A 15,235-nucleotide genomic window follows, 5' to 3' on the forward strand; every position below is an offset into this window, starting at 1 on the left:
TCAAACCCTGACTCTGGTATTTACAGCTTAGTGACTTTGTCAAAATGTCTGAGCACTGCGTCTATTTCCTCATCTATTAAACAGGACTGACACTGTCAGGGCGTAGTTTATGGGTTAGTGTGGGTTTTAAACACCGTGACGTGTTTAAACTGAGCACTGATGCAGTAAACGCTCGCTGAGCGCTATGCGCTGTAGCGAGAAGGGGGCTTCTGCACCTGCACTCTGCCTGCCGTCCAAGGCTTGTTGAAGGCAGCACAGCCTCATCGGTCCTGAGAATTAACAGGCCTGTTCGTACTAAGTTCTCAGTAAACACTTATGAAACCAATGGAGGTGTATATGTTCACAGAGAAGGTAGTTTGCATTTCAAAGAGATACCAGGGAACAGAGATGGTTGGGGAGGTGGTTACGGGAGGGAGGCCGGGCTGTGAGGGGCAGGCGGTGGGGACATGGGACGTGAGAGTTCTCGTACCTCTGGGCCCCTGGAACTGGATTGCAGGTGGAAGGAAGGGGTGCTAAGACAAATGCTGTTTGCACAAAGATTGTACTTACATTCTATGCTCGGAAAAGAGACAACTCTGGCATGGCAGGGAAATTTGGCCCTTGAAATTAAACTGCCTTTATTAGCCTAATGAATTATATTTCCTTATGAGCCTGTTCTGATGTTCTAACTCTAATCTTGTGAATGTGTGTGGCAGAATGGACCTTCAGTTTTCTCAGCTATAAAGTAGAGATAATTGCACTTCATGCGGTTGTTGCCTGGTTAATATAAAGTCTACAAGGTGCTCACAGGTGTGAGGTCCTAGTAACTGCGAATGGCTGGTAACACACCTTAGGGCTTAATTAACTTGCTGTGATGAACCTGAGGAAACATTTTCATAATACTGACTTTTTATCAAACTCTGCGTTTTGCGTGTATTTGCTGGCTCTTGGCTGTGAGGCAGTTTTGCCATAAAATGTAAAATAATGAAAAATAAAAGGGATGTTAAAAAGGACAAAATGGAACATGTAAAATAATAAAACAATGATGTTTACAGGCTCTATTACTGAGAACACATTGTCCTCATGACTAACAGGACTGAGCAGTCACTCACTGCCTGCTGGCGGGCGCGTGCACGGTGATACCAGATGCGTTTGGTGCGGTGGCTTCCGAGGCCGGTCCCCATGGAGAGCGTGGAGACGAGGCCCGTGCTGACCCACCCAGCCCGAGGGCGTCTCATTCTCCCCAGTTCTTGGAACCCACTTTCCTGATGGAAGCTCTTCCTGTGGGGAGCCCAGAACCACTCAGGGCTGTAGCTGTCGTAACTGCTTGTCTGGTGAAACTCAGAAGAAAAGGACACAGGAGTCCCGAGCTGCAGTGGGGAGCCTCCTCAGCTCAGCGCGTAGGGAGAGCTGGACACTTCCCTAACCCTCTGAATCCCGGCTCCCACAGACAGGAGTAGGAAAGCCCATTTCAGTTTAAAAGGAGTGACCCGCACACCTGAAACTAATTAAAAAAAATTACTAAGATGGGGGGAAAAAAAGGATCGAAAGCCGGATTTGCGAAAGGAATTTTCATTCATTAGTGAAGGTGAGGTCTGCTTTTCCACCGACTTTGTGACCTTCTAGGGGACGACAGACATGGATTTCTCCTCAGAGTGGCAGAAAGTTACCAGCTGGACATGCTGCCAGGTGACTCCTTTCCAGAGGTGCTCGTGGGGCGCCGACGAGGCGAGAGGGCTGTCACTGTAAGAACCCAGTGGACCCCTTTTCATGTGTGAGCAGCTGCATCATTGTTCAGTCACCCTGAAATTCTGCCTGATACCCCCCCAATGTGTCCCCAAACTACAGAGTAACGCAACAGTCCTGTGTTGAAAAAAATGCCAACAACAGTGACACAGCAGGAGTAGCATCAGGCCGGCCTGCTTTCCTGTGTCTCTGAATTCCAGTCGAAACAGGACGATGGCGGCTTAAAGAGGGTCCTTGGATGGCAGCGACTCAAGGGACGAGCTATGGGACTGACTCCGTGCGCATCAAGGACAGTGCTCGGTTGGTTGGTGCAGGCACACTGTGTGTGGGGACGCTCTGTGCGGGACGGATGCGGATGCTGTGTGCGGGCACACTGTGCGGGACGGATGCTGTGTGCGGTCATGCTGTGTGGGGACACGCTGTGTGCGGGACGGACGCTGTGTGCGGGACGGACACTGTGTGCGGGCACACTGTGTGCAGGGATGCTGTCTGGGCACGCAGTGCCGGGCTCTGCTTTGTCCCACTGTGCTGTGTTTGTGAGTTAAACTCGTGTTGTCTGATCGAGCCACACACTGCAGGCATTTGTCCCCTGGTGCTTCAGCCCCTGGTGACTGTGCCCAAACCCTAACAGAGGAGCAGAAACTGACTGCGCTGCTTTTCCGGGCCAGCAGGGCTGCTGGGCTGGAGTGAAGCTCTAACCTCATTTGTGCGTTGGCTCTGGGGCGCTTCACCGTTTGCACGTCTGTCCAGCCACAGAGGTTGGGCCCATGGCACTTTCAGAGTTATTTCTTCTGCCCATGTGACACAGGCCACAGACTGGGATGCTGTGTGTGCAGCAAAGCTGGTCCTTCAACAGGGCACACGCGACTTTCTCCTACGTTTGGCCTGTTGCCAAGACCTTTGCTTTGTGTACCTCACAGTTCTGAGAGGTAGGACCTCTGCGTTGGAAAGCAGGCAGACCACCGTCGCCAGAACAGAACAGAGAGGGTCGGAAGCAGGACCGAGGAGCACAGCACACAGCCCCGCAGCTCGTGGCCACCGGGTCCCTGCGGACAGCTGCCAGTGGGAGCCTTTACATAGCCAGGGTTCTCGCTCGGGACCTTGCACACGCTGAGGGGAAGGGTCTGGCTGCTGCTACGGGGCTGCTTTGGACGAACCCTGGACATACCAGGCTTGTAGCGCCTGCTTCGTCACTGTCGTTTCCCTGTCACCAGCCCGACCCCTGCCAGGGGCTTCTTCCCTCTGTGCCCAGCCTGGGAGCCACGGCCATGGCCTGCCTCAGGGCAGCTCCTCCACTGTCAGCCGCACTTGTAGTGCAGCTGCTGTTTTGGGGCACAGCCCTGTCCCCCCAGTGTGAGCACGCTCAGCTCATAGCCCAGTGCAGCCTCGCGCCTTATGCGGAAGGACAGCCGGGGCCCTGTGCGCCTTCCGCTCCCTCTCTGGGGCACCTGCCACTGCTGACCTCACCGTCATTCCTCCTACAGCCACGCCCATGCCCCCATCCCTGAGCTGCTCTGCTGCCTGGTCATTGAGGAAGCAGCCGTTGTTTAGAGATCAGACAGTGAGTGGCTGTTCAGGTGTCCATTCTAGCGCAACAAGGTCGCTGGCCCCAGGGCAGAAGCCTTCCGGGCACCGCTCCGTCTGTTCTCTCTTTAGTGCCTCTCCTCTGTCTCTGTCCTCGCTCCTCCTTCCGTCTGCCCCGTCTCCATCGCAGGAGTCAGGTGCCGCGGTGCGCTCACTGGTACCGCACGCATGGTGACATTCTGCAAGGCGCTGCCCAGTGGCCTGGGACTCTCACTGTTTTGTCCTTTTGACACCTGGAGGCGGTGCTCTTCTCTCAGTGTGGGTGGGGCTTTCCGGGACACTTCACGTGGATGCTGAAAGCCTGCACTTTATAGACGGGGCTGAGGCTCCATAAGGTTGTTCATCGCACAAAGTAAACTGTTTTCTTCACGAAAGCACGATGCCAAGCAGCTGAGCTGTGGCTCCATACCCAGTTCTAGAGGGACCTGAAGTACTGGTTCTGGTGCAAGTGTCTGAATCCCTGTTCATATGAAGTTTACATAGATGTGAGCAGCACACCATGAAGAGTAAGAAAAGAAGATGGAAACATTGCAATATTTTAATGCGGAATGCTACCACTGATCAGGTCACGTGTGCTGTGACATATTGTGACATGATCTGATGAGCAGTTTAGTAAAACTTGATATAATGTAACAGGACTCCGGCAAGAAAAAGTTGTCTAATCTCCTGATGTCGAGTAAAATATAAATAACCTAAGTCTTAAAGGAGGCGGTGAGATATGGTGAAATGAAGACTTTGTTCAAATCCCTGCTGTACACCTGAAGCTCGTACTGTAGTGTGTGTCAGCTGTGTTTGATTCAAAAGCGCTTTCTATTGCAGAATAGAAAGAAAAAGACTTTGAAGTGGGTAAACCCTGCCTCTGGAACTTAGGACAAGTTAGTCACGATGGTTAGTTGCAGCGTCTAAGGGACAGAAGCGTTCCGATTTTCATGTCACGAAGAGCCGATAGGTAACGTGTGCGGGCGGCCCGTGGAGCTTCTGACGTGTCGCACGTTTAGTGAGCGGCAGTTGTGACAGGAAGGGGAGGTGCTGGGCCCGGGATGTCTCTCACCCTGTGGTTTTTTCATTGCTCTGTAGCTGCAAGATGGGAGATGCCTGACCAGCCTCACCTTCCCTGGTCAGCGAGTTCAGCCAGTGCTTTGTGTGGATTTCAGGCTGACTCTGAAAGCAAACGGCGTCCCTCCAGTTTCTTTCATATGAGAATTAGGACTGTAACCTTTGAAGATGTAAATTAAAATTAACCAAGAAATATTTAAACGCATTGGATATTGTGGCTATTGTGTGATAGAAAAAAAATGTTTTTTCTTTAAGTAAATACATATATATGTTATCTGCATATTTTCTGGAAGGCTAAGAAATATTTAAAACGGTGAGTGTATATTGGCACGGCCAGAGTCCGTGAGGACAGAAAAACAAGTTCCAAATCAATGTGACATAATTTTTAGAGCAATAGCTATGAGTGTGTATGTATAGCGATTCTGCAAGGAGTGTTTCCTGTTAGACCTGGGTTCCCTTTCTGCTTCATGTGCTTTATACGTAGACTATTTTTCTCCACTTTATACGCTTCCCTTTTCTTGTAATGAGAAGGGGCGCAGGGATGCTTAGCCAGGACCCGTGAAGAGACTTTACAGAGGCTGTGGAAGGGGACGTGAGTCAGGTCACGGGGCGTCCCAGGTGAGGCAACGCGGGCAGCCACCAGCCTTCAGCTAACCCAGGGACCCAGCTGGCGGACACTGTGCCACTGGCATGCAGACGAGCGGCCACACGGCGGGGGCTGCAGAGGGAATCGGCACTGCGATGGCCTAGCAGGGAGGGGACATGCGGTGTCACTGTGATCCCATTCTGTCCCGCTGCAGGGTCTTGCTGGGTGTCTTGCAGGCCACACCCTGGTGGTAGCCAGCGGGTCAGAAAGCTTGCGTGACAGTCTGTAGAGGTCGGCCTCACAGGACAAGAGGGGGGTAGGGAAGGGACCTGACCAGATGGGAGGCCAGGGGCGCCCAGAACATGACCAGCACGGGCAGGCATTTCTTTTGTAAGGAAATGTTTAAAAATGAGCTATGTTGACATGAGACATGGAGCTAGGGGACAAGCAGAGCGTTTGGTCTAGATGTCGGATGCGACAAAGGGAAGTCATGACACTTCATGCTGGAAAAGCAAGTGTGGGTCAGAGAGAGGACACATGGCTTTTGATGACAGTGTCAGGGTTACAGACATTGTTCCCTGGGTTTTAAAGTCAATTTTAGACTCTGCAGACATTTCAAATCGAAAGGAAATCTTTAGAATACTCTGGAAAGCTGGAATTAGCAGGGATGGAGTGAAAATGGGAGGCAGGATGTCCTCATAGAGAGATCACCGAGGACATCTAAGGGTGGAGGCTGGAGTCCCGGACCCGCTCGGACGGTCCCTGTGAGCGTGTTCACAGCCCGTCCTCAGGGCTCCGTGTGCGAAACGTTCCACACGGTGCAGTGACACTGAGTGAGCAAACGTGCGGAAGTGCTTGCAGCGCGGCCCACACATACATGCACAGCCCCTGTCCGTCCACGGTAATACCTGTCGGTCCTGGTGCCGAATCCATGCCGGTGTCCTCCTCACACCCCTGCGCCTCGCATGGGCTCGCCTGAGCATGGGTGCCCTGTCTGGAGTTGAGGGCGCAGACTCTGGCCTTGACGCTGGCTCTTCCCGTGAAACTGAAGTCACACCCTTTGACTTGCTTCCCACGAGGCACAGACACAAATGAACAGCTTTGCGGAGAAAACCAAAGGGTGTAACTGTAGTGAGTTTTCTCCAAAGTTGCAGGAATACGATTGAGATTGATGTTCACCGGCTCCTGCCCCCAGTCGACCAGGGCCGGCCGTTCCGTGGAAGGCCCGGACAGTCCACCTGGGCGTCCCTCATGTCATGTCAGTCTGCGTCGTCACAGTGACGAGGACAGTGGGGTCCTCGGGAAGAGCTGTGCGTCTCCTGAGCGCTTCAGACATTGTGTACCCACGACTTTAAAGGGCCCATAAACTCTCAGAAGAGAATAAACAACGTGAAAGTGCAGGAATTAATGGTGTTGATGGACGTCAGAGAGAAACGAGAATGAGAAAGAAGGGCCTGTTGACAATAAAATGTATTTGCTACTTGAGCATGAGCTTAGCAAGCTGCGTGTGTGCAAATGCACAGAAAACAGGAATGCTTTTTGGGAGATGAAAAGGGAGACTTGAGTAAGAGATGGATGACCTGGTAAACAATTGTTGGGGTGTCACTTTTTATCAAGTCTATTTATAGACTGAATGCCATCCTAATAAGTCTCGTGGGACTTGAATGAGTTGAACTCTGCAAATTGCTACTAAGCGTCAATTGGAAAAGACAGATGTGAATAGAAAAGGATGATCTGGAAAAGAAAAAGAGCAATGAAGGAGGATGTTTACCTCCAGCGAGGGGACGCGTGTGAATCAGCAGGACTAGGACTAAGATGAGTGGAACTGAGAGCAGATAAAAGAGAGGCCTGTATGCATACAGGTGCTTAGAGTTCTGTTTATAGAACTTTGACAGTGACTTGAATAGCGTGAAAAAGAGAATGGCTGCATAAATTACGAAACAACGGCTCAGTGCGCAGATTTGCAGACATTAAAAGGGCACGAACACTAGGCAGTAAGTGGGAAAATAATTATATAAAATGAGTAAAAAGGGAATATATTTTGTATATATAGTGTTATATGTGTTAAGTTTAAAGGAGTGTATATCATGCTCAGGCTAGGTTTATATTTACCTTTTTAAATGAGCACATACTCACATTTATAGAATAAATAAAACGTGTTGAGTTTAGATAGTGAAATAGAGAGAACTTTGTTCTCCCTAAAATTCTTTTACTGTTTTCATAAGGTTTTAACACTATGAGTTTTGATACAGATTATGCAAACTTTCATGTAGGACATGAAAGTGTGTTGGCTACACGTCGTCTGGCACACTGAGCTTCAGCCAATAAAAACACTTCTCAACTACGGATGTTGGCCTTTGTCTTGTTTGCAGTCGCCTTTACCATCTCAAATCTAATGTTGCTTAAAGTTCTTTACAATTAGATGGGCGTTTTCATAATTTCTGATATCTGTCATATATTATTTTTCTATCTTTTCACCTACTCTATTTTGCCTACTTTTTTCTGAGCTCTTGAAATGTTTAAAAGTATGTTTTGTTTTACTCTGTTGCATTTATAATAGCGACAGTTTTAAGTAATTTATCGCTGCCTCCTGAAAACCTGTTCTTAGTAGAAATGTGAAAACTGTTAATAATCTGCTGAAATGTTCTCAAATTTACGTCTCCTTTTTTCTTCTTTTAGGTAAGTAGCTGAACTGGGACATGAAGAACTGATATTTCAAATGACAACCATGTTACAAAAGGTACTTTTGGTGTTTTAATATTACTGTAAAAGGGATCCTATAAAAAAGACACAGCAATTGGAATGTAACTAAGTACTATTTTTGTAAAAACAGTTTTTTATGTGTAAACAGACTTGAAGATGTTATAGCTTTAAGAACGATTATGAGCAGTGTAGCGTCTGATGGAACTTTCACTTCTGCCGTCTAGGAAGTTATTATCAGTATTAGTTCTTGGGATGGAAAGATCAGCTGCCCGTCTTGTCAGCACTGGTGGGAAGCGGGAGGTGGGGATGGAGCTGTGTGCCACCCAGCAAACACCGCAGCTGCTGCATGTGGCCTTCTATTTTCTCTGAAGGTTAGGGCTGGTTTTCTGTGACCAAAACATTATTTTCAGGATTACTTATAAAATCGATTACCATAAGCTTGTCAGTAAGGCGATTTGGTTCTGGATAATCAGATTGTATCAGTGTGGGGAATTCTCTGGATTCTATTTATATGAAACCACTTTTAAGTGAAGGGGAGGAACGAAGAAGGAAATATTCGACTTAAAGAAATAGAACATAAAAGTTCTTGCACTTAGCTATCTGTCTCTCACATATGGCTTGTGGAAATCTGATTTTTAAAAAAAGCCATGAATCTTGTCTAGAGGAATCTTTTGTAGAAAAAACCTTAAAACACTGTAGAGGCTGGCACGTCTGGTTGCTGGGGAGACACTGCATTGTGGTGTGTAGGTGAGCTGTGTGGTCATTACGCAGAAGTCGGGTGGTGCTCCGATGCAGTGAACTGCGGGTTGTCCCGTTCTAGCGGGCAAACAGATTGTTCCCATGAGCAGAGCTGCCTGAGGACACAGAAGGACAAGCTTGTGGATAAGATTACAACGTTAAAACCTTCCAATTTCACCTAGAATTTCCTCAAGCCCCTTACACCCCTGAGGGCAGGTGCCAGGGTAAAGGTTTCATCTGAAGAGAAGTTTGGAAAAAAGTTGGGGAAATAGTTTTACACTACAAGGTTGATGCTGTTCAGATGCTGGCCGTTGATTTAGCATCACTCTGTGTGCTTTGTGGCTGTTCTCGTGCGTGATGAACGCGAGTCAGACACTTGTATTTACGCTGATAATGAGAGAGCACCTGCACCTGGCTGCTCTCAGGAGGGGCAGGCCCCGTGCTGTCTGCTGTGTCAGCGTGTTGCATGCTGTGAACCTCACTGGACAGTCCCGGGACCCGTCCACGTGTGACCATGTTGGCAGTCGGATCGCTGCATCCTGGACACTCAGGGGAAGAGTGTGCAGTGCCTTTTGGGAACCATCGTCTGACACGTGGTGACGGAGCCGGTGACAGAGAAGGAGCCTGCTTTGGTAGAGTCTGCAGTGTGACAAGGCCCAGAGGACTATTTCCAGGGCTTGAGCAAGAAGGAGGGCGCCGCGAGGGCAGGCAGTGGGCTGAGGCATGCATAGGGAGGAGAGGCAGGTCGCAAGAAAGATGGCTCCTTGAACGTTTTGTCGGAACCTGTGTGGACAGGGTTGTTGGGGTGACAGAGCCTGGGGCTCGTTTAGATGTGCTCGAGAGAGGCTGGGGGTCTGACTTCTGGGAGGGGGCTGGGCAGTGCCCGGAGGGGGGGGGGACACCCAGCATCGCCAGGCCACGCTGGGGTGCTTCAGTCACAGACTGTGGGCTCAGGGAGACGGGACTGTCAGCAGTGACTCCGTGTTCTCCAGGAAGCGGGTGTGGCCACAGGCCTGGGGGCTTTGAGGAAGGGGAACGCTTCGAGGGTGTTTGTGCCCAACGGGAGGGCATCATCCTGCATTTTGCTTCCTGCTTGATGACCCTCAGTCAGCCGTTGCGACCATCGTGACAAGCCCCAGCTGGCAGGGGGACCTACAGACACCCAGTGAATAACGGAGTTAAAATCGACCACATCGGAGGACATCCACTTAAATGTGGACTTTCCCAAGTTTGCGTGGACACCTGTTTTGTGTGTTTGTAATGGTATCGTGTGTGTGAGTGTTTCTTTATAAAAGTCAGACATCAGACATATCCTGCTTTGAAGGAGAGGATGAGAAAGATACTGTTTTCTAGGGTCCTCGGTTTTGGAGTGTGTCCCGTAATGCCAGGGCTTTGGTGGCAGAATTTAAGAACACTGTTTGGCCTCGGAGAAAAGATGACTTTTTAAATCCGATGTTCTTTTGCCATGACTTCACAGCACGCTGTCCATTCTCAATGTCACGAGGCTGGCCCAACCCTCAGTGTGGGAGCGCCCCGAGGGCAGGCCTGCTGGCTGACAGTAGTGAACAGGCCACAAGACAAAGGACGCCAGTGTGGTCACTTTGAATTACAAGAATCCGGAAATGCCCTTTTAATAGAATCTCTGAATTTCTAGTTTGCATTTTGATTTTTAAGAGTGTTTACTGGAGGGTAAAGAGCTCTTTATAAGACTTTCAGGAACTTTTAAATGTTCTTTAGCTGCAAAACCACTTGGAGAAATAAAATGTGGGGTGAACAGTGCACACCTGGGCCGCTGCCCTGAGCACCCCTTGCCTCGGGTCAGGCTCTGAGCCGGCAGCACTGACGCTCACAGAACTTTGTTTGACTATCTCAAGTTTAGGTGGTCGCAACTATAGTAAATTTCATCAAAGCGTAAAGTTCTTAAGACAGATGTACTGTTATTTGAAGATATATTTTCTCTGTAATAAAATATGCAGATTAGTGTCCACTTTGCCCCAAAGTGTTGCTAAGTTTGGTGGTAATACATAGACACTAGTTTTGGCCAAAACACTCCGGAAAAACCATTGCTAAGTGTGTTACACACCGGTGGCCCCAGGCCGCAGCTGTGTGAGGAGGGCCATCTGGCCAGCAGGGCTGGGGGCAGAGCCTGGCCTGTGGGTGCTTGCATCACTTGGACTGTACTGGCTGCGTCTTCCCCTCCGACTCTGTCCCTGGGAGTCCACTGCTGCCCGGGCACCGTTCTGACTGGCAGTGATTGCATGGGCCGTCTCCACCTGGCTGGGAGGGGCTGCCTGGCTGAGCCTTGACAAAGACTGATGCAGCCGAGCTGGGGCCTGGGAGCCCAGGCTGGGCCACACTGCACACGATGGGGGCACTTCCGGTTAAGATGGTGCAGTAGATTGTAGCAACAATAAAATGTGATCACGGAGCCTGAAGAAAGTAATGCAGATCCTGAGGGGCACCGGGGAGAGGGAAGCAAAATTGAGGGGATTAAAGAATTGGATCACAGCTCCTCAACTCTAATGGGGAAAACTCTTGTGCGATTACTCAGCAGTGGTTAGCTTGGCAGGGGTGACCTTGGCAGGGGGAGGTGCGTCATGTTTTAAGGCTGACGCCTGCCTGTGCCCCTCAGCGTGCACACTGCTCAGCATTTTCCAGCGCGTGCCTGGAGTGTGAAGTGGCCACCGCCTCACTTCCACGTTTACACCTGCAGAGCGATGTGGTTGTTTGGTACTCATTTCATCAGTGAGCAGAATCAATTTGATAAAAGATTATTTCCTCGCTAAGGCATCGTTTTCACCATCGTTGCGGTGGGGGGATTAGGCACACCTCACCAACAGGGCTGACAGCTTTCCTCCAGCAGCGTTTTTCCCCCCCGGAAGCAGACTGTTTAATGACTAGAGTCTCATTTGCTGGTTATTTTAAAAGATGGTACACATAAGGCACCATGCTCAGGGATATAACTTAAGACGTGGCTCCTTTTCTAGTGACTTCACACATCTCCCCTCTGGAGAATGGTGGCAGGGCTGGAGTCCCAAGCTTCTAGGCCTTTGGTCTCTCTGGCGGCAGCCCCACCCAGGAGCCTCATTAGGAGAGAAACACTGCTGTCACCCAGGAAACTACATGGAGCTGAGGACCTGTGTCGGGCGGGGGGCAGAGACCAATATGTAAATACACATTTCCTGCTACCTGCCAACACTGAAGTGCTTATGAAAGCCTGTAGTTTTGCGTGGGAATACAGGAAATAGTAGCAAAGATGGCCAAGCCTGAGGGATGGGGTCGCGGTGGGCGGGTGACTGACTTTCAGCAAGTTTCCTGAAGCGCTTACTTGGACCAAAAAGAAGGTCTTAACGTGTGATGGCTGACTTCTTCACCTCAGACAGTTCGTTATCGGTGTGGCATTTTGGTTAAGTTTGGTCAAAGCCTGAAAAACAACTGTAATTACAAATGGCTGACACTCATTTTCACGGCCCCCAACCCAGTGGAACCCCAGAAGCAGCAGCAGAGGAGCAGAGAGCTTATTTGATGTTGTTGCCTTTTTCTGGTATTACAAAGGATAAGACGTTTTTAACACTCCAAAAAAAAAAAGAAAGAAAAAGAAAAAAAGAAGAAAATATTACATAACACTCAGATTGTTTTTCTAGCCCCAAAGAAAGTAATACTTGAATTTATTGTTAAGAAGCACAGATTTAAATGTCACAGGACACGTACTTCCAGAATGAGGTGCAGTTGCATTAATCAGGACCCTTAGTGAACAGTTACTACATTTTAGCATTTTTGCATCCTGTCATGTGATAACATGGGGGTTGAGCCAGTCCCACGTAACACAGGACCAAACTGGTTATCAGGGAAATCAGATTCATTTATATTCAGCATCTTCAGTGGATGCTGTGAGGAGTGACACTGAGGAGTTAGGAGAAACGCCTGTAAGTGCTGCCGCTCCCTGCCGGCACAGTGCTTGTGTCGTGGGCCCTGAAGCTGCCCAGTGAAACAGAAACTGGAATTCTTTCGGGAATGAGGCTGATGAAGCTAATTGTTGTTATCTTGTTGTCAGTGAGCATCTAGCTGATAAAACCCGAACAGCTAGCAGGCTCCTCTAACACATACACTTGGGGAGAACAACGTGCTGAACTGGACATTTGCGAAAAGGAAAAAGGCTGTTTTTACAAATGTGAATTAGACTCTAAACAAAAAAAGCTCGTGACTGCTCTAAAATTAGAATGTTCACTTTAAATACCCCAAAGGGCCAATTGCTGATATTTGAACAAAATGGAAACCAAAGATATTAACACGAAGCAGTCTCTTGTGTAAGGTTGTAAGACATGCCAGGCACTTTCGCCGTGTTGCTTCGATACTGGAAGTGAGAGGAGGAATAATTTGGAAGCAAAGTAGTGAAACGCCCAAGTTCTTGGAATTTGATTCAGACCAAAAGGAAATGATTTCTGAAATTCAGCACAGATTTAAAAAGAATGGTTCTTCTAGTTGTGAAATACATCAGCGACACCTCTGTTTTTAATGACTCAAAAGATATGTCTGTAAGTCTTGGGGTAAAAATTGAAAGGGTGATCTATAAAAATGCTTTTGAAATTAAATAAAAAGTTGAACGTATACTGATAGTTTAAAGCTAAGTGCTTTTTGAATTTCTTGAAACATCTCCAGAAACTGTGAGTCGCTTGTCCCCGGGACACACTTGGTCTTGGACAACTCATTGGATTCTGGTTGTTGGGCGGGGCGAGCGTCAAGCTGACTTCCCACCATGAAATGGCCCCCAACAGCCCACAGTCAAGGTATTTAGTACTAAGACAATTGCTAAATAAATCTAGTGCATCCATGACATGGCATATTATGCAGCCATTTAAAAGTAGTTTTTAAAAGAAATTTTAATGATGTGAAGAAGCTCATTTTTTATTAATATCAAAATGTGGACTAAAAATGTGTTCACCGTGCTCTCAGCTATATTGTCCACATGCACAGAAACATGCAACAGAAATACAGAGAAGTCAGTGGTGGTTTGATCTGGATACTTCTCATTTTTATTCATTTCTTTCTTTAATTACAATTTTTTCCTACAGGGAACATTTATTATATTTTACAATTAGAAACTTCTTTTTTTTAAAGCTTACTGATTCCAAGTGTTACTGCAACTTACCGTGGTGAAAATATCATTATCAATAGCTTATGATAAAAGCTGGTTTTTTCCTGAAATGTATGGGGAAGAACGGAACAAACAGTGCAAAATGACCCTCATTACCCTGAAACTGGGGCCAGTGTTGAGCTGACGTCTCCAATAGTCGTCACTGTCTTAGAAGAATAACACCCACCCATCTGCTGTGGTGACTCGTGTGACATTTTTAGAAATACGTATACTTTTATTCTATCATTAATTAAAAAAGACCTATCTGTCTACTGTGTGAAGTCCGTCCTCAAAGAAAACTTGACATGGTTGGAAGAAAATAATGCTTAAAGCTGCAGAGCCCTGCCAGTGTGAGCCTGGCACCGTCCCCCAGGGTCCGATGGTGATGACGGAAAGTACCTCAGAAGAACTAATAATATCATCAAACGGTGGCGTATACTCTAAACACTTGAGTGAAATGATGTGGAAGACCTTTGAGAGATTATTCAGAAGAGGTAACTGGCACAGAGTATAATAAGCAATTTAATTAAAGTTAGGGAGCGTCGAACAAAGTCCTTTCCTGGGCTGCTCAGGTCACCAGTCCATTGTCCCATGGATGGGAGCAAGTTGGATGGAACCCTGGTCAGCAAAGGGAGGACGTGTCCAGTGATCGTGAAAAGAACACTTGTGGTGTCCATTGTCTGAGGGTCTCCTGAGCCAGGATGCAAGGGCCAGGAACAGCCACTGACTGACTCAGTTACGTCACTGTCAAAGCCTGGCGTGGCAGAGAGATTAATGGTGTCCGTTCAGCGGGGGCTGGGTGCTGTCTAGCAGATCCTCGGAATTACCTCATTTTAGAGTGTGTGAGTGCTTAATTCTCCTTCTAGGCTATTGCACAGCTTTGTAGGGGTAGGAGTTAATCTGTAGAAAACTGATCGTAATGCAAATGATTCTTGCCCATGGAAACGCTAACAAATTTTGTCCAGTGTGAATGCAGTTAGTTTCTGTCCTGTAGGAAAGGTAATCCCAAACATAGTACTTTGTTGCCACAAAGGAGATGAACCAGTTTCGCACGTTAGCAGAATCGTTTCAGCATTTAGCTTGTGTCGTTGTCCTCTGAACCACTTTTAACACTTGCTGACCGTCTCGTTAATTATCTATGTAAAATCTTTGAAGTGGGCCATCTTATATGTGAATGATAGTTAGGATTTCACCTTTTGAAACAATGCTTTTGCGGTGACTTAGCTGCCTGTGGAATGGATTTCCCAGCTGGGATGTTTCTGCACCTCTGTCCTTTCAAGTGGTGGCAGTGTGCCCATGTGTCACCACCTGCCCCTGTCCTCTCTGCCCATCACGGCTTCTTCCAGAGGCTGAGACCATCCACCGGTCATTCCTTCTCGGAAAGCACACAGGGAGCGCTTGTACAATCACCTACCCTGGCTTGTCCTGAAAATCTGTGCAGGCGGACTTGTTGACGAAAATCAACCATCCTGCAGTATCGATTCCATCCTTTTCATTCTTACGTGTCTTGCTGAGCTGTGGCCATGACCCCACTGCATTCACAGGACAGTTGTCCCTTGCTACCATGGCAGCAGGCAAGTGTGTCACTGCGTTGTATAAAGCCTCCTTCTTTCTTCGACCTGCTGTGTGGAGATGTGACTTTGCTCGAGACAATTCCCGTATCCTCTTGTTTTCCAGACCAGTGAACGCTCCCCTGCCAGCCAGACAAT

At 48.2% G+C, this 15,235-nt stretch overlaps 1 protein-coding gene across 3 annotated transcripts in view; it reads left to right on the forward strand.

Annotated features, from left to right (window-relative positions):
- Nucleotides 1-15,235, forward strand: part of ANK2 (ankyrin 2) — a 360,143-nt gene that overhangs the window by 71,902 nt on the left and 273,006 nt on the right. Inside the window, exon 2 of one of the 3 annotated variants that reach the window (XM_074338600.1) lies at nt 7,631-7,691. The exons of the other annotated variants lie outside the window; for them this stretch is intronic. Within the exon in view, the coding sequence (XP_074194701.1) occupies nt 7,671-7,691 (21 nt within the window). The 5' untranslated portion in view covers nt 7,631-7,670. The remainder of the gene's footprint in view (nt 1-7,630; nt 7,692-15,235) is intronic. 3 annotated transcript variants of the gene reach the window in all.

The sequence above is a fragment of the Rhinolophus sinicus genome, linkage group LG07 (assembly GCF_036562045.2).
Source record: "Rhinolophus sinicus isolate RSC01 linkage group LG07, ASM3656204v1, whole genome shotgun sequence".
Classification (NCBI taxonomy): Eukaryota; Metazoa; Chordata; class Mammalia; order Chiroptera; family Rhinolophidae; genus Rhinolophus; species Rhinolophus sinicus.